The sequence below is a fragment of the Choloepus didactylus genome, chromosome 19 (assembly GCF_015220235.1).
Source record: "Choloepus didactylus isolate mChoDid1 chromosome 19, mChoDid1.pri, whole genome shotgun sequence".
Lineage (NCBI taxonomy): Eukaryota > Metazoa > Chordata > Mammalia > Pilosa > Megalonychidae > Choloepus > Choloepus didactylus.
In genome coordinates, this window is record NC_051325.1 from 59,715,748 (window position 1) to 59,733,264 (window position 17,517).

A 17,517-nucleotide genomic window follows, 5' to 3' on the forward strand; every position below is an offset into this window, starting at 1 on the left:
CACCTGGGCATGCCTCTCCGGACCGGGAGTACCGTGCTACCGAGGTCAAGGGCAAGTCTGAGCCTCAGTTTCCTCGTCTGAAAGACTAAGGGTCTGGAGTCTATGAAGAGCTGGAAAGCTCCGACCCATTCATGGGAGATCCAGGAGAGGTAGGTGGGATGGTCGAAACAAAAAGCTCTGTGATACCCAGCTGCTTGGAGGTTTTATAATGCCAATTTGCTCTTTAAAGGTTCTGACAAGTCCTGCTGCAAAGACGTGGCTACTGCAGCAATAGAGCATGGCAAAGAGGCTCTCAAACTGATGTGTACATGAGAATTGGGGGGGGAGTGGGGTCAGGGAGGGGGTCCCTAGTGAAAACAGAAGATTCTCCCCTCTCAGATCTGCCCACCAGCAGAGGACGCTCAGGAAGTCTGGGTGGAGCCCAGGATCGTCCTTGTGATGAAATCCCCAGGGTGGTCCTTGAGCCACTTTTTGGGTGTCCAGGGGTGTAGACATTATGAGACAAGGCTATGGGTTAGAGGGCAGTTGGACTCAGGTCCCAACAGCCAAGCTAAGCAACGGCCGGACAAGTCGACCTCCTTCGGGCAATTTGTAAGAAGGGGATAAGATAAACAATGAGGTTTGCTGTGAGGATGGATTCAATGAGCTGATGCTCCAGGTCACCATGATTCCTCCACTGCTGCATGTAAGCTGCCCCTGGCCCCGAAGCAAGGAGTTCGCACTGACCTCAATTCGAGATGCCACAACCTGAGAATGGGCCTGGCCCTGAGAGACTCACCAAATCCCCACCACACCTGGGAGGTCGGTGCCACTGCCCCCTTCCACAGGCACAGAGAAGGAGGCTCAGAGAAGGTCAGCTCTGTGCACAGGGGGCCCAGGAAGCCGGCCCGGAGCTGCCGGCACAAGGCTGCGATGTTCCAGTGGCGGAGGGTGAGCGGCCACCTGGCAGAACCTCAGGTGACCCCCGCCCACCTTCCCCCCCAAGCCCCCTCCCCAGCAGCCTGTGAGGACTTGCAGAATGTAAAGCTGAACAGGTAGCAACCCTGCCCTAAACCCTTCCTTACCTCTTAGGATAAGAAGCCAAAATCTCCTAATATGTTCCCTAATAAGAGAGCCAAAAGGGCAACTTTGGGAAAAGAAGGGAGGCACTGGTAATAATTCTAGACTGGCTGGGACCGTCCTGGGCACCGGTGGTGTCTGGCCAGTGCTCTGCCCACTGCCTCCCCGATGCCTTTCTCGCCCCAGCCTCTGTCTTTCAGGCGCATCTCTGTACTCTGTACTTTGCACACTCTGTTCCCACTGCCTGGAACACTCTTCCTCCTCCTTTGGCCCCCTTCACACCTGCTCATCCTCTAGCTCTCGGCTCCCTTGCAGGCCCCCCAGGGAGCCTCCCCTGCCCCCCACCACCTGATGGGGCAAAGCCTCCTCACACCCCCGAAGCCTACGGCCTCCTTTGAACGCTCAGGCTGGAGTTCACGTTTGTTCATATGAATCTCTGTCAGCTCCTCTCTCCCCACCGGACTTTGAGCTCCTGGTTGGCGAGACACTGGCCTATTTTGCTCCCACTGCAGCAGCCCAAGCACCTGGCAAGCAGCACAGTGCATAGTAGGTCTCAGATATGTGCAGCGTGAATGTACTAGTATCTTCCATGGATTCTCACCTGCCAAGAAGGCTTTCCAGCTTCACTTTCTGTAGTTTCTATCATTAAAATAGTAATAGTGGTTTCTTTTGCAAAGGACTCAAGTACCTCCAGAAATGGGTTTGCCTCCCTGTCCCTGGGGGCACAGCCCACCCATTCGCTCCCCCACCCGCCGTGTCCCACTGGGGGCTCACTCAGGTCACAGGGCACCAGGCTGCCTGCCCACACACACTGTTGAGGGGAGAACTTCTGCCCCAGGTACCCCCACCTGCTACAGGCCCAGGCTAAGTGATTGGGGGTGGTCAAACTACCCCAAACCAGGCCCCAAATGGAAATGGCCAGTTTGTTCGGGCTTCTGGCTCACCGCCTCCATTTTCTGACCCCCGCCCTTCACCAGGGCCAACCCCTTTGCCCCTAAGTGTCAGGAGAAACCAGAAGGACACCGACGGCAGGGCAGGGGAAGGAAGCAAGTCTCAAATTTACTTTGGGCCCCAGCCCTTGTTTACCCTTGCAGGTTTGGGCCCCAGAATTTCCAGAAAACTAGAGGCCCCGTCATCCCATTCGCTCTAAGCTCAAGCCACACAGAAACCCAATAAGGAGAGACGAGATACGCTGGTGACGACAGCACTTGCAGACGTATTTGCGGCGAAACGTGGAGACTGGTGGGGGTCCCCCCAGAAGAGCCGGGCCCTGGGGGCAGCCCGGTGAAGCTTCTGGGAAGACTCCCGCGCCGATGGGCAAGGTGCCCGCGTGCGGCAGAGAGGAGGTGGGCGGGGGGTGGCCACGCCCGGGAGCCCTGCCTTCGAGACTCCCCCCGGGTGCCCCACTTCTGCCAGCCGCCAGCTCCAGACCAAAATAGAAAGAGGCAGATGCAGCATCTTGCACGCACACGCAAGGAATAAACAAACCAACACAAACACAGTTTACATGCTGGGTCATCTTTCCTACTTTTTGTTTTTTTTAAAAGAACCACTGGTTGTTTAAGATTCCAAACCCAGAAACGGAAAAGTTAAGTGAAGCAGGCAGACAATGGAGGAGGGAAATGAACTAAACAGTGGAGCCCGCAGACGGGAACAAGCAACCCGATGACCAAATTCAAGATTTTCCCAAAAAAGAGGCAGGAACCTTATGTCACATTTCAGGGCCCCCAGAAGCTGACCCTGAGTCAAGCAGTTTAGTTGAGCCCTGATCCCAGGAACCACTTTAGGGGGCATGGCAGGGATGGGAGAAGCCAAACCAGGATGTCAGGATGTCGTCCGTGACAGGACGCGCTGTGGGCACTGGGGGCTCTGGGAGCCTCACAGGATGCCCCAGTGGAGTCCTGCTCAAGGGGTGAGGGCGCTGGGGCACCTGTCCACCACCTCCCGTCCACCTCCCTGGAGGGCTGTGCCCCCTCCTAGGGTCAGCGAATGCCCTCGGGCCACGTCCCCTGAGCACTCGCCACCACCCCAAGCCGGGGACCCCGCCCAAGGCCAACTCTCTGGGGAGGGGCCGGACCTCTGGGGGCCTCTCAGCAGGCCAGGTGACATAGCAGCAGTGGTCACCCGCCCCAGGAATCCAGACCCCGGCTGCAGGGGAAGCTGCCTCTGGAGGGCTGGCAGGGGCCGGCCCAAGGTGGGGCGGGGGGGGCAACTGGACCCGTGGGGGCCGTGCCCGCAGGAAGAGGGGACTTGAAAGCCAGCAGTGACAGGGGAGCCAGGGGATCCCTCTCATCCCCCGCAACCAAGCCGTGGGGTCTCACAGATTCTTCTAGAGCCCCCGCACATAACAAGGCTCCGGCGGAAAGGCTTTCCAGGGGGAAGCCCTACTTCCCGTCCTTGGACAACTGCAGGTTCCTCAGGGGGTGCCCGGCCCTGGGAGCCCCTCCTGCAAACCCGACTCCTACCCTACTCCACGCACCGTCCTCCACTCTCCGCAGGCCCCCGGCCCCACCGCAGGGCAAAGCGGTGAACCCAAAGCCCGAGCCCCACAGCAGTGGGGGCAAAAAGCAAGCTGCTTTTTGACTCGAAGTAACATCTTTAGAGTCCCTAATAGGCTGAGGAGGTGTCAAGAAAAATCAAAATCCTCTCTCTTAAAAGGGTTTTGCATTTGTTTGCATAAAAGAAGTGACGGCACTTGCTCTGTGCCAGGCCCCCAAGGGCAGGGGGGTGGGAGGCCCGAGGGCTCCCGGTGCCCCAGCCGAGGAGATGGTGGTTCCCACCACGGGCCGCGCACGGTCACCAGAGGCCGCGGCCAGGGCTGAGGACGGGACGTGAGGTTGACGCCAAGACAGCAGCTGAGACAGGCCACGCATGCGCGAAGGCAGGGCTGCGTGTGAACTTTCCGTCAGAAGCAGGTTCACTGTGAAGATCATCGAGAACCGAGAAAGTCCGAGAGCCTCCAGGGCAAGAGCTGCCCGAGGAGCCCAGGCAACCGATGCGATGTGGGGCCCTGGGGCAGAGAAGGACGTTAGAAGTACTGAGGCCGCCCGAATGAACGACGCACTGCAGTCAGCAGCCACGCACCTGCGCAAGGCACGGATCCGAGAGGTGCCCTGACAACATAAGACACTGATGACAGACAAGGCTGGGGGCGCAGCGGGGTGGGGGTGTAATGTAGGAACTCTGATCAATTTTCCTGTAAATCTAAAACTTTTCTAAAACAATAAAATCTATTAATAAAAAGTATATTTACAAAAACCGGTTGCTGGGTGGTTAAACTAAGGAGAGGGGTCTGCGGAAGCAGGAAATAGGGTAAAGAAAAGCGAAGGCCAGAAAACAAGGTATCCGCAGGGGAAGGGGCTGTGCAAACACCAAGCTGGCCACACCAAAGGGCAAGTGTGTGTGTCTGTGAGTGAGTGTGTGTGTCTCTGTGACAGTGTGTGTGATTGTGTGTCTGTGTGTGGTTGAGTGTGTCTGTAACTGTGTCTGTGTGTATGTGTACCTGAGAGTGTGTCACTTTTGAGTATGTCTGAGTGTGTGTCTCTGTGTGATCAACTGTGTCTCTTGTGTGACTGTGTGTGTGAGGGTATGTGTCTGTGTGTGTATGTGATTGTGTATATGTTTGAGTGGTCTGTGTGTAAGTGTGTGCCTGTGTGTATCTGTGTGACTATTGTGTCTAAGTGTCTGTGTGTGTAATTGAGTGTGTGTGTGTGTGAGAACATATCTGAGAGTGTCACTATGAGTGTGTCTAAGTGTGTCTGTGGGATTGCGCGTGCCTCAGAATGGGTGATTGTGTGTCTGTGTGTGGGGGGGGGGTGTCTATGTGTGTGGAGGAGACAGCTGGAAAGGAGGCTAGAGATGGACCGTAGAATGGGGGGTCCCTGGATTAAAAGGCTGGAGTTCTGAGTTACAGATGAGAGGCTCCAGTGTGCCCACACGCCAACCGCTGTCTAACCGAGGGAGCTGCGGTCACACTGGCCTCCCATGTGACTACACGTGGTGTGAGGCTCTGTTGCCACACTCTTGAAATTCTTAGTTTTTTAATAAGGGGCTCCACATGTGCATTCAGCCTTGGACCCTACAAGTCACAGTCCTGGGAGCTTGGTTTTTAAATGGATAATAAAACATATTTCCAGCTGGAGGTCAGGCGTGGGGATCTGTATTTTTCTTTTAAACTTGCCCCCAGGTGGTTCTGACCATAGCCCGTCTGGACCCTTCTGTCCCAGCTCGTGGGGACAGCAGCAGGCAAGAGAGCAGGTCCACGGCTGGAGCCAGGGGTGCCCCGTCGGGCTGGATGGTTGTGAGAAGGTGACCGAGAAGGCAGAAGAAGACACAGGGAGTGGCACTTCGCGCTCCAAATGTGGCCAGGGGCCAGCAGTGCCGGCACTCCTGGGAGCTTGTCAGAAGCACAGCTGCTCAGGACCCACGGCCTGCACAGGCTGCAGTGGGCTCTCACCCCCAGGCACCAGCGCCTGAGCTCTCTTGGTAGCTGCCTGCAGACGGCCAGAACCCGCTCTACCTAGAGTGAGGTTTCCTGAGGGTGAACCCCTCCACCGGGGCAAACAGGGGACCACCTGGCCCCAAGTGTCAAGAGCACTGAGGCCCTGGACGATGCCCGCCAGGTGTGCAGGTCAAGCACTCCAGCCCCTTGACCCCCAGCTGGAGCCGTGAGCCAAAGTCTTCCTCCAGGGGCTCGGCCCTGTCACCTGCCCCCTCCCTCTCCAGCTCCCAGGGGCCACTCCCGGGAGCCTTTGCACACGCAACAGAATCCTCTCCGGCTCTGCTTGGGGGAGCCAGTCTGAGGCTGGTGCCAGTGGGTTTCACCGGGACATGTCGCAGTGGCTGCCCCACCCAGTGGGGCAAGTCCAGCTCTGCAGCAAGGTGCACTGTGACCCATTAGCGATGCTTGCCTTGCATCCCGGAGTGGGGTGCAGGCCAGTGTTAGCTCTCTGTCCTCCAATCGTGGGGTGGCAAGAAAGAAAGCCATGAGCACTGTCAAGGAAGAACAAGAAAACGGCCCTGACAGGGAGCGGCAATAAGCAAAGGAAGAACCAGTGTTTGAAAGGACCTCAGACTGTCACCCAGGTGCCACCTTCAGCCCAGAATTTGAACTAACGAAGGACGTCATTCACCACAGTTAACCCCTTCGAAACATCACCTTCCTGCCAAGCCTGTGTTCTAGTTTGCTAATGCTGCCAGAATGCAAAACACCAGAAATGGATTGGCTTTTATAAAAAGGGGTTTATTTGGTTACACAGTTACAGTCTTAAGGCCATAAAGTGTCCAAGGTAACACATCAACAATTGGGTACCTTCAATGGAGGATGGCCAATGGTGTCCGGAAAACCTCTCTTAGCTGGGAAGGCACGTGGCTGGCATCTGCTCCAAAGTTCTGGTTTCAAAATGGCTTTCTCCGAGGACATTCCTCTCTAGGCCACAGCTCCTCTTCAAAATATCACTCTCAGTTGCTCTTGGGGCATTTATATTCTCTTAGCTCTCCGGAGCAAGAGTCTGCTTTCAATGGCCGTCTTCAAACTGTCTCTCATCTGCAGCTACTCTCTCAGCTCCTGTGTATTCTTCCAAGTGTCCCTCTTGGCTGTAGCAAGCTTGCTCCTTCTGTCTGAGCTTACACAGTGCTCCAGTAAACTAATCAAGGCCCACACTGAAAGGGCAGGGCCACGCCTCCATGGAAATTATCCAATCAGATTCATCACCCACAGTTGGGTGGGGCGCATCTCCATGGAAACACTCAAAGAATTACAATCTAATCAACACTGACACATCCGCCCACGCAAGATTACATCAAAGATAACGGCGTTTTGGAGGACATAATGCATTCCAACCAGCACAGCCTGCATTCTTCATCTTCTGAATTAGTATCTGAGCAGGCATTTCTCTTCCAGCTACAGATGACCACGTATGACCAAATTGAAAAATATTAATTCTCTTTGTCTCCTGCCAAAAAGGCTAAAGCAATTACAGGCCTTGATATGAAACACAGATGTTAATACATTTGGAAAACTAGCCTCCTATAGGCGAGGAGAGGTCCAAGTTTGAAATGCTTTTGGAATTTAAGTGCCGGATCAAATTATACAGATGGCCTCCAACACCAGAGCCTTCTCCCGAAATTCACTGCAGCATAAGGAACCCGGCGTCCACGACACACAGGCTGATGTTTCCCCTATATGCGCACGAGGGCCGAGCTACCTATAGGTACCCACTGGCACACCAGCTCTAAATCATACAATTATAATCATCATGGGGAAACTTGAGCAGGATAGAAAAGTATTATAATTACGGGCAATTTTCACGTTTTGGAAATTGAGCTCAGATGCTGAAGAAAAGTTGCAAACAAGCCATGGCTGGGTTTCAAATCTCTACATGAGACACTTTGGAAAGTTTGCTGTGTCAGGCAAGCCCAAGGCTGCAGAGGCTGGGAGTGTGAGAGGCAGGGACGAGATTTCCTTGGCCGACACTCACTCCCCCAATGGGCGTCTGTCAAGCACCTGCTCACGGAGGCACCAGGTTAGGTACTGGGGACCTCTTAGCACAAGAGTCGGCTGTGGTCTGGGAATTCCGGAAGCCCACATCCCAAAGGGATTCACATGATACATGTATTATACTGAGTGCCCCAAGGCACCAGACTGTAGGACATGACAAGGGCAAAACAGACCAGCCCCTGCCCTCGTGGAGCACCCGTGACAGCCTCACCACCGCACAACCCATGCAGCTCCCATTCTGTCTTCATGGGAAGCCAGGTGAGGCTCAGAGAGGGTATGTGATGTGCCCAAGGTCACACAGCTTCCAGGTGGTGGAATGAGAAGCAAATCCAGGCGTCTCTCCGTCTCCCTCCTCAGTCCACACAGTCCTGGGACAAGCTGGGCAGGGCGCTTGTCTTCTCTGCCTCAGTTTCCTCATGTGGACCGTATGACTGGCACCCTCATTACTGGGGAGACGTGTGCGCCTCTTCTCCTTTACTCCCCAGCCTGTATTGTGCCTCAGTTTCCTGGTCTGTAAACTAGGGTGGGGAACGGTGCCTCTTGGGGAGGGGGTGTCGACATGGAAAGCACTAGACGAGTCCAATGCACAGCGAAGGAGCCCAGCGCAGTCAGGTTTAACGTGACCACCTTTCGGAAGGCAGCCCGCTCGTCCCAGAGCCCTGGCTCAGCCTCTGCAGACGACACCTTGCGTTTGTACGACGCTGGCCCACCAGGTGAGGGTGAGGGGGCAGCCCGCTCCTCAAGGGCGCGTCCGCGAGCGTAGCTGGCCTGACCGCCGTGCCTGGACCTTCTGGGTCGTGGACGCTAAATCCATGCGGAGGCCTCGTCAGTGCTCCCGGGCGGCATCACATTTACTCTCTGCTTCATCCTCCTCACCAGGAAAGGCCTCCCAGCCCCAGCATGCTCCCCCGGGGGAACCCACACCTGCACTTGTCGGCATTCCCCCACCCTGCTCAGTCCCAGCAGGGGGGCAGGAGCCCTACCCCCTCCGAGTGGACAAGGACAAGGAGGGGACAGAGGTGGCGATGCGGCTCATCCAGCCTCGTTCGAAGCCTTGAGGAGCAGGACACAGCCGGGGTCTTCTCCTTCGTGGTTAAGAAAGCCCACTCTGCCCAGGCCATACAGGGTCCCGTCACGGCAGAACTCTGGGGGCGACCTGGGCATCCAGGATGTCATCGCCTGGGTCGAGCTCCACTTCTGTCCGTTAAAGAGGGAGGTCGCGGGAGGGCCGTTGTCCCACCCGTGCCTCAGTGGCTCGTCCACAAAGTGGAAGACAGACTTCGGAGGTTCTGAGAGGGATGAGAGAGTGGACGCGTGACCGGCCCAATGCAGGCCCGACCCGTCACCAGCTCTCGACCAGCGGGATCTGTTACTACTGATGCCTCAGCTGCGAACCATCCTCTCCTACGAAGCCGGGCTTGGGCTGCCATGGAAGAAAATAAAAGCCGCCGAGACCAAAAGAGCCATGACAGCCGCCCAGCAGCCTGGCTGCTGAGACCCCACACAGGAAGCCAGCGCCCCACTTGGCCCAGGCCCCGGCCGGCCCCAACTGCGTTTCCACGGCACTAACAGATAGGACATGGCAACTGGCCATCTCTGCCAGACGCAGAGAGCTGAGTGGGTCTTTCCCAGCGTGACTGCTGCTGACACGTGAGTGGACAAGGGACAGCAAGAAAGGTGAGGCCCCCCCACTTGCACTCAAGGAGTTCTGAGCTGGAATTTGAAGTGGGGCTAGATTGCAGAGCTGCAAGGGAAAGTGCCACGACGTGCCGGATCGAGACCGCTCCCTGGCAGTTCTCCTCTGACCTTCTGGGACGTCCCTGACAGCCAACCACCCCTCCTCACCCTCTGAAAAGGCTACTGGGGGAGCTGAACCTGGAAATTCTACGAAGACAGTGCAAAATCCGAGCTCATGCCCTGGAGCTGAGGTGTAGTGGGGAGGGGTAGAAGCTAGGAGACATGGCACCAGGCATGTGGGCCTTCAGGAACAGCAAGAAGTCTCCAGAAGCTTCCAGAAGCCTCCAGAGCCAGAGTCTAAAGGGATCTCCACCCTCAGCCAGCTCCTTTTTTGAGCCATTGAGACTGGCCGTCAGGATCTGAACTGCGCTTTGGGTTCAGTCCTGTGGGAAGAAAAGCCATCTTCTCTGTGAAGTCAAACCGAAGGAGGACATGGGTGCCCGCACTAGAAGACGTCTCTTCCTGTCACTCTGCGGGCACACAGGTCCGCCAGAAAATGAAAGAGGGGACGCTATCTTCACCCACCTGTTTGCACCTGGCTTCACCTGGTGTCTTTAAAAAGTACTGATGACCCGAGGCCTTACACCTGGGGCACAGCCTGGGCACCGCTGGTTCAAAGCTCCACAGGAGATTCTGACTGCAGCCAGGGCTGAGAGCCGTGCATTTGGACTCTGAAATTCAACTTGAGCCCAGGTGAGGAATTCCGTGCCACCGAGATGCGCTGCAGTGCTGGGGGTGAGTCTGAGCTCTGGAATCTAAGAGCCGTGACTCGGAGCCTCAACACTGCCACTTTCCAGCTGGGAGACTCGGGCGAGTTACTGTGCCATTTCTACGCCTGCAAAATGGGGATGCCGAGTCTTCGTGATGTCGTCTCCACCGTGCCCAAGGAAGGCGCCAGACACGTGGTAAACCGTCAGGTAACAAAAAGCCCCCACCCAGGACGGAGCTGTGTTCTGGAGAAGGGCCACGGCCTGTGGCCCAAAGACGTGCCCAATAAGCCAAGTCCGTGACCTTTAGAGAATGAGCCCACCGCCACCCCCAGTCCCCAGGAGAGGAGCAGGAAGGGCACCGAGACCCAGCACCCTGGCTGCCCTGGGGGAGGGGTGGTGGCGGGACTGCCCTCCCTCTAGCAAGAGCCCCCACCACCAGCACCCATGCACCTTTCCAACACTTTCCCATGGGCTGAAATCATAAGGGATCCCCTGGGAGCTTGTCAGAAATGCAGACACCCAGGCCCCACCCCCTGCTGAATGGGAACCTGCATTTTCACGGGTCCCAGGGCACTGGGGTGCAGAGGCAGGCTGGGAAGTGCTGAGCTGAGCTCGGAAGGAATGAGGCCAGGATGCTGACGGGAGGTAAGCTCTGCGGACAGGACTGGGTGCTCCCAAGGGATGGGTGGAGCTGGGGGGGGAGACCCTCAACAGCAGGGAGCTGTGGGGAACTCCAGGGAGGAACAGAGTGCTGCCCTGCCCAGGGATGAGGGAGGTTTCCTCGTCCCCTCCTACCCTCCTGGAGGGCTGCCCTCAGCTGCAGGGAGCGGGCCAGCAGAGCCCCAGCCTCCTCCGCCATCCATCACACAGGGTGGGGACAAGCCGGGGAGCTCCCTCTTCTCCGAGTGACTCAGGCTGCGGCTGGCCCGAATCCTGGCTCTGGAGATCGTTCTGAGCTCACCCTCCCGGTGGCCCACGTCCCTGAGATGGACCAGGGAACATTTTTCTTACGGCTGCCAACAACATCTTGCCCTTGGCGGGAGCTGTCTCCGTGGGAAGGTGGTCCTGCCACACCCTCAGGGCTGGCGGGCCCGGCTGTCCTCTGGACTCCCAGCTGCAGTGCTGGCTCCAGGTTGGCATGAGGGGCCGGGGGGTGGTCTCAGAAGCTGGTTCTCAAAGGCATAAAGAAGAACAAGGGGGAAGCAAGCTGGGGCACGCTGGGGGCTGGGGAGAGGGAGATTAAGGATGGAAACGCCCACTGCCAGTTTAAAGAATAAAACAGGGTGATGGGAGTGACCCCTGCCCAGACACCCCCACCCTCAGCTGGGAGCAAAGTTTGAGCCAACAGGGTCAGAAGGGAATCTGGCTCCTGGATGCTGGGACCCAACTGGTCCCTGCACCGGCCTAAGCTTTGGAAGGTGAGGATAAGCCTCCAATGCCTGGGGCTCCCCACTCCCGCAGAAGGGCCCCTGAGAGCCAAGACCAGCACCCCGACCTGCTCTAAGCCCCCACATGCTCCCCAGGCCGCCGGCGGAGGCCCCCTGCATGGCTTCGCAGCTGTCTGGGGCGGTGCGGTCAAGCAGGGCCCAGAAGCCGGCCAGGAAAGGCCTCCAGTTGGCTCATTATCGGAATTTAATCTGGAATCCAAGAGATCAAGAGGACTCCATGGAAAGCGATTCCCACACAGGGAGAGACATGGAGGCCGCCCCAAAGCTGGCTGACTCCCGGCACCCCCAGGGCCTTCCTGGGGCTCAGCAGAGGCTCAGGGAGAGGCAGATGGTCTGGCTCCGGGTGGTGGGGTGGTGCGGCCCGACGAACACCAGCCACTCCTTGAGGGGCTCAGGCCCCTGCCCGGAGCTGTAGGAGGGGCCCCCAGCTGGGCACAGGCCCAGGCTCTGGTTGGGGAAATGCCAGCAAGAGCTCCACCTCCGCCCAGGTGAGCCCCTCGAAGCCAGGGGCACTTTTTAAGCCCAGGCCTGGCCCCATCAGGGAACTGAAAAACTAAGGGCTCCAGTCCAGTCAGCGCAGACGGGGCAGGCAGTGACGCAGCCCAAACCTGGAGCTCCCCATTTACGTCTGGTGGCCTCTCTCCACTCGCTGCTCTGACGATGAAGATGACAATGGTGGTGATGATTGTAGCGAGCTTTATTGAGCACCTACTATGTGCAGACACTGCTTCAAGTCCTTACCACCTTCATCCTCATCACCACTCCAGGAGGGAGTTTATAATTATTATTGCCATTTCATAGCTGAAGAAACTGAGGCTCTGAGGAGTTACTACTTTCCAAACCCATGTGGTAGAGGTGGGATTCAAGTAACATAGTTGAATTAGGTTATCCCACCTTGGGAATAGCATCATGGCATCATCTTGCTTCTCAATATAAAAAAAACAAACAAAACAATCCATCCAGAAACAAAGAATAAAAAATATTTTTTAGAAAATTTAAAACCTTCACCTTCTAGAGAATAGGGGCCTTGCTTCTTCTCTCGGATGCAGGAAGAAAATTCATTAATCACAAGAAAGCGTCCCTTCCTCCCCTCCCACTGCCTCTCTCACTCTCCACTCCCTGCCCTACTTGGTATTTTCCAGCAGCCACACTTTTTCATCTGTGAAAAGGATGCAACACGAGGCCCCGGAAGACAGGGACGTCCATCAGGTTCATCCCCTCCGAGTCCCCAGGGCAGAGCACACAGTATCTGCTAGGATGGGCATCTCTGAAGTTAGCTGTGGCCCAGCCCGGGCTGTGCATTGTGGGCAACCTGTGATGCCAACTCCCCAGCCCTCTTCCAACCAAGTGCCCGGCCAAGGGTCCAGGAGGCAGCCATGGCGCAAGGGGCCCCTGAAGTCAGCAGGTGGACACAGACAGAAAGAGAAGGAACTGCTGGGAGCCGGGCGGGAAATCCCAACAAGCACCTCTTGCACAAAGGACCATTTCATTCCATGGAAGGACCGAGTCACTCGGCCAGGACCATCGGCCTTTCTGTCCTTCCTGGGTCCCACGTTCGCTCCCGCCTCAGACTGTGGCCCTTGCAGGTCCCCCTGAGACACAACTCCCCTCACCTCCCCCCAGCTGGCTCCTTCTTGTCATTCAAGCGTCCCCGACTCTTCAAGGCCATCTGTGCCCATCCAATCTAAAGCACCACCCCCTCCTCTGCACCTCACCCGATCCTGTCGGAGCAATTAGACTATTTGTTTACCTACTTGCTGCCCATCTCCCCAACCCTGTGACCAAAATCTTGGATGAGGCCCCTGCTCTTGGGGTGTCAGCTTGTTTGCTCCTGCCGTCCTGGTTCTGGGGACAGAGCCTGGCTCACCAGTGCTCGGCAGCACTGAGTGAATCGTGGCGCTCGACCATCTCTGTAAGGGAAATGGTTTCAGAGATCCGCGAGGGCAGGCTCCATGTATTTTGCCCATGGCCCTGCCTCCAGGCTCTTCCCCACTATGAAGCCCACTAGGAATGCAAAGGTGTGCACCACCTGTGGACACACAGACAGAGGAGCCCCTCACAGGAGGAGCACCCCAACAGTTATGAAGCAACTGCTGCACCCAGCAAGAGGAGCTCAGGCTCAGATGCACCCAGAGGACCCGGCCACGTCAGCCAGGGAGGGTGGACGGCAAGGACGCAAAGGAGAAGGAGCCACACAGGTGAACCCGGCCACCCCTGCCAGTTCTGCTCAGCCCAAGACCGACTCAGGGCGGCACATTCCTGAGGTGAAACCTCTTGATGGAGGTTTCCAAAGCAGGTTTGGGGAGCCTGCCAGGAGGCCCAGCGTGTGAGCAGAGCTCAGGGTGTGCACATCTGGGCTGATGGAGCGCTACTGATGCGTGGCCCCTGAGTACCTGCCTTGCCCCAGGTAGTCAGCCTGCATGAGAGAAAAAGGAGTCAAAACAATGGTCTGGTTCAAGAGTCCTGGGGATTTGACAAAGTGCACAGCAAACATCTGCAGCTCCTGAGAATGAAGCCGGTGGCTCATCTTGTGATCATGATCGTGCAGCTGTGAGAATAACCGGGGGACGAGGAAGCAGCCTGCAGATTAGCGGAGGCACTCAAGTGCCTTTTGTCAGGTTTGCAGGGGAAGTGCCAATTCTGGCTGTACCCCCTCCTTGTGCCATGCCCGAGTTCCTTTCCTGTAGCATCTGCCCCAGGAGGCGTCTGCCATCCTCTAGCAGGGGAGCTGTTGAAGGGAGTGTGGGCTCACAAAGGCAAATTTAAACCACAGGGTGATACCATTTGTCTCCCATCAGATTGACAAAGATCAAAAATGTTTGACAGCATGTGTGTGGGGTGAACAAGTGGGGAAACAGGCCGTCTCGCTGGGCTGGCGAGAGTGAGAATGGACAGAACCTCCAAGGAGAGCAGCGCAGCAAAATCTAAAAAGTTACAAAGGCCTGTGCTCTCTGAGCCCACATTTACTTCCAGAACTTCATCCGCCAGACAGATACGTGCAAGTGTGAAACAACACGCTGGCAAGGTTATTCACTGCGGCTCTGTCTGCAATCGCTGAACGGGGAACCCAACATGTGTGCACAGGAGGCTGGTTAAACAGCTCAGAGCGCCCAGGCCATGGAAGAAGGGATGCTGATGAGGAGAACAGAGGCGCTCCAGGCCAACCGATCCAGAAGAAACATCGGATTTATTGGCAGTCGATAAAAACAAGGTGCAAGAGAGTGTGCATGGGGAGATGTATTTGTGGAAGTATGTTCAACGCATGAATGTTTTCCCTGTAGTGACTTTCCTATCTTTTGAATTGCATACCATGAACCTGTCTTACCTAATCAAAATAAAAATTTTTAAAGAGTATGTTTTGTAAGCACGGGCTCTGGATTCTCAGACCCGGGTTCAAGTCCTAACCTGGCCAATCTCTCTCTGGGTGGCCGTGGGCAAGTGACGTACTTTTTGTTTCCAGGCCACTATCATTCTCCCCATTCCGAGGGCTGCTGAGCATACGAGTGAGAAAACGAATGCAAAACATCAGGTCACTCCAGAAATGGTTGCTTTCCTTAGCATTCAAGGCGACCCCCAATGGTCCTACACTTTCACAGGCTGCCGCATCGGGGGGGACAAGCCTCCTTTCCGGATGAAGACACGAGGACCGCCCCCCACGCGGACGCAGCCGCACCAGCTTTCCTCCAACATTCGCCATCTGATGGCAGCCAGGGGGACAGCAAACCTTCAGCCGCCTGAGAGTCTAAGAGCCCGGCCACTGAACGATGCAAACCTGGTCATTTCCACCTCGGGAGTGGAGAACGGACTCGGGTCCATGTCGCAGCCCCTTTCCTTCACCTTCTTACCTCTCACAAAAGCTTGAAATTAAGGGGTCTCTAGAAAGTCAAGTCTTTGAACACAAGCTTTGCATTCCAGACCTGGTGACTCTTGGAAGGCTGCGAGTTCCCTGCTCATTTATCCTTGGCTTGGGGCTCTTTATTCCCTGCCATTTTATTACAAATGGCCACTTGCTTTAGTTGCTAACAGTGTGCGCTAGGTTTCGAGTGATGAATGGGAGAGGGGGAGATCACCAAACATGCTTCTCCCTCTCCCCCATGCCACTCCCCTCTGCACCCCTGAGTGCACTGCCAGCCCCAGGAGGTCAACAAATACCCAGAAGGGTCACCCAGCCCCAGGCTCGCCCAGCGCACTGCTGGCTCTAACAGGGCCCGCTGACGGTGATAGTTTTAAGACACAGCGACATTCACCACACTCCTCATTTACAAAGGGTACTGGGGGGGTCGGCTGGGACTGGCACACAGTTGGTGCCCCTTGGGGGAAGCCACCACGACTCCCCCAGCCCACCCCAGCCCCACCCTCCGTGGCCGGCAGCACCCACCTGCCCAAGTGCTCCTGCAGCACCTGGTAAACGCTGATCCGGAACGTCTCGTTATCCAAGCGTTCCCGGATGTAGTCCTTGAAGATCCGGAACTCGGCCGCGGTCACGGCTTCCCCTTCCGGAATCTTGGAAAGATCGAACCGGAACTCCCGATGGTGGTAGCGCGGGTGCAAGAACTCTTTGTCGTGCTCCACTGGAAGGGAGAGAAAACACACACCAGCACCAAGGGCCCGTTAGTAACCGGGTTTCACGCCCACGGCTCAGCGTCCAAGCCTCTTGGCAAAGCTAGGCAGAGACGTGCCTGTTTTACCAACCCTGACACGCTGGGAGGTCACAAGCCCAGACCCCACCTTGGAAAGCAATGGGGCAACAGCCCTGCTTCCAACCTGCTGGGAAAGGTGGGCGCTGACCACAGGGCTCGGACACACTTGGGTCCCTGGGACCTCAGGCCTGGGTGTGAATTCAGGCACAGGCACTAACTAGCTGTCTGGCCCACGTGCGCCTCAACTTCCTCATCCACAAAATGGGGACAATAACCATCTTTCTGGTTGCCGTGAGAGTTGAGCGATGAACAGGAGCTGCGTAGGGCTAGATAACTGTTAGCTATTGTTGGTAAACCCAGCCCGACCGAGGCCAGCGGGGGTGCGTCAGGCCAGTGGTCCTCATGTGAGGATCCCCATGGGGACTTTTCAGAAACGCTGGTGCCCTGCTTTTTCTTGCTCCCTGGACAGCCAGGCCGCTGCTCTTGGTTGGGGCCATCCTGCACCGAAGGCAGGAAGTGAGAAGACAAAAAAGTCCCTGGAGTCGATCAACTCTAGGCTCCAACTTATTAGGAAAAGCGGAAAAGGCTGGGCTACAAGCAGACTCTGAAATTGATCAGGCAACGGGAAACTGCCCAGCCTAGAGCAAGTCCGACATCGGGCACCGTGCCCGTGCCATGTTGGCCAAAACGTGCATCCACCTTGACCCCAGTGATAATGTTGAATTGGGCACAGTGTGGGGAAAATACCACAGAGTGTGCACGCTGGCTATCCTTGATCCAGTGATTCTGATAGCATTAGAACAAGAAAGAAAATTATAAAAATTGTCTTTGATAAAACTGGCCAGAGCTTGTTTTTTGTTTATTTGTTTGTTTTTAAGAAAAAAATCCTAATACCCTGATCTGGTGATGGGCAAGTAAATGTTTAATAACCTGTTGGGGACGATTAAGGTAGCATGTATAAAATCCACCCTCAGCGATGCCGGAGATATGCAACATGACCGCTAGGGCTGATGCAATAGCGGCTTAAGTTGCCCTCAGCCTTCTACGGAAGTGACAGCCGTTCGCGCCTAGAGTGCTAGCTTTACTACCTGCCTTCTACCCCAGCAACAGAAGCCACCAATGCTGTGCTAGCCTTACATCTGCCATCCGCCCTAGCAACAGCAGCAGCCAATCCTAGACCGCCACCCGCCTTTGCAGCCACCAATCCTAGGCCGCCACCCGTTCGTACTAGCCACTCCCTCTACCTTAGAGTATATATACCCTGCCTCTTCAATAAAGTTTTGCAGCTTGATCAGAAACTTGTCTTGCTGTCGTTCTTCGTGTCTCTTGTCCCATACCATTCTTCCCTCGCAGGAGCTGGAGCCTCGGTTGATCGTCCCGCGGGCCGGGACAATAACCGGATCTGCGGGACCTAATTTGTAATT

At 56.2% G+C, this 17,517-nt stretch overlaps 1 protein-coding gene across 1 annotated transcript in view; it reads right to left on the bottom strand.

Moving 5' to 3' along the window:
* The window catches only part of BMP7 (bone morphogenetic protein 7), a 92,299-nt gene that overhangs the window by 43,573 nt on the left and 31,209 nt on the right, over positions 1-17,517 (bottom strand). The window contains exon 2 of the mRNA XM_037812168.1: positions 15,832-16,024. Within this exon, the coding sequence (XP_037668096.1) occupies positions 15,832-16,024 (193 nt within the window). The remainder of the gene's footprint in view (positions 1-15,831; positions 16,025-17,517) is intronic.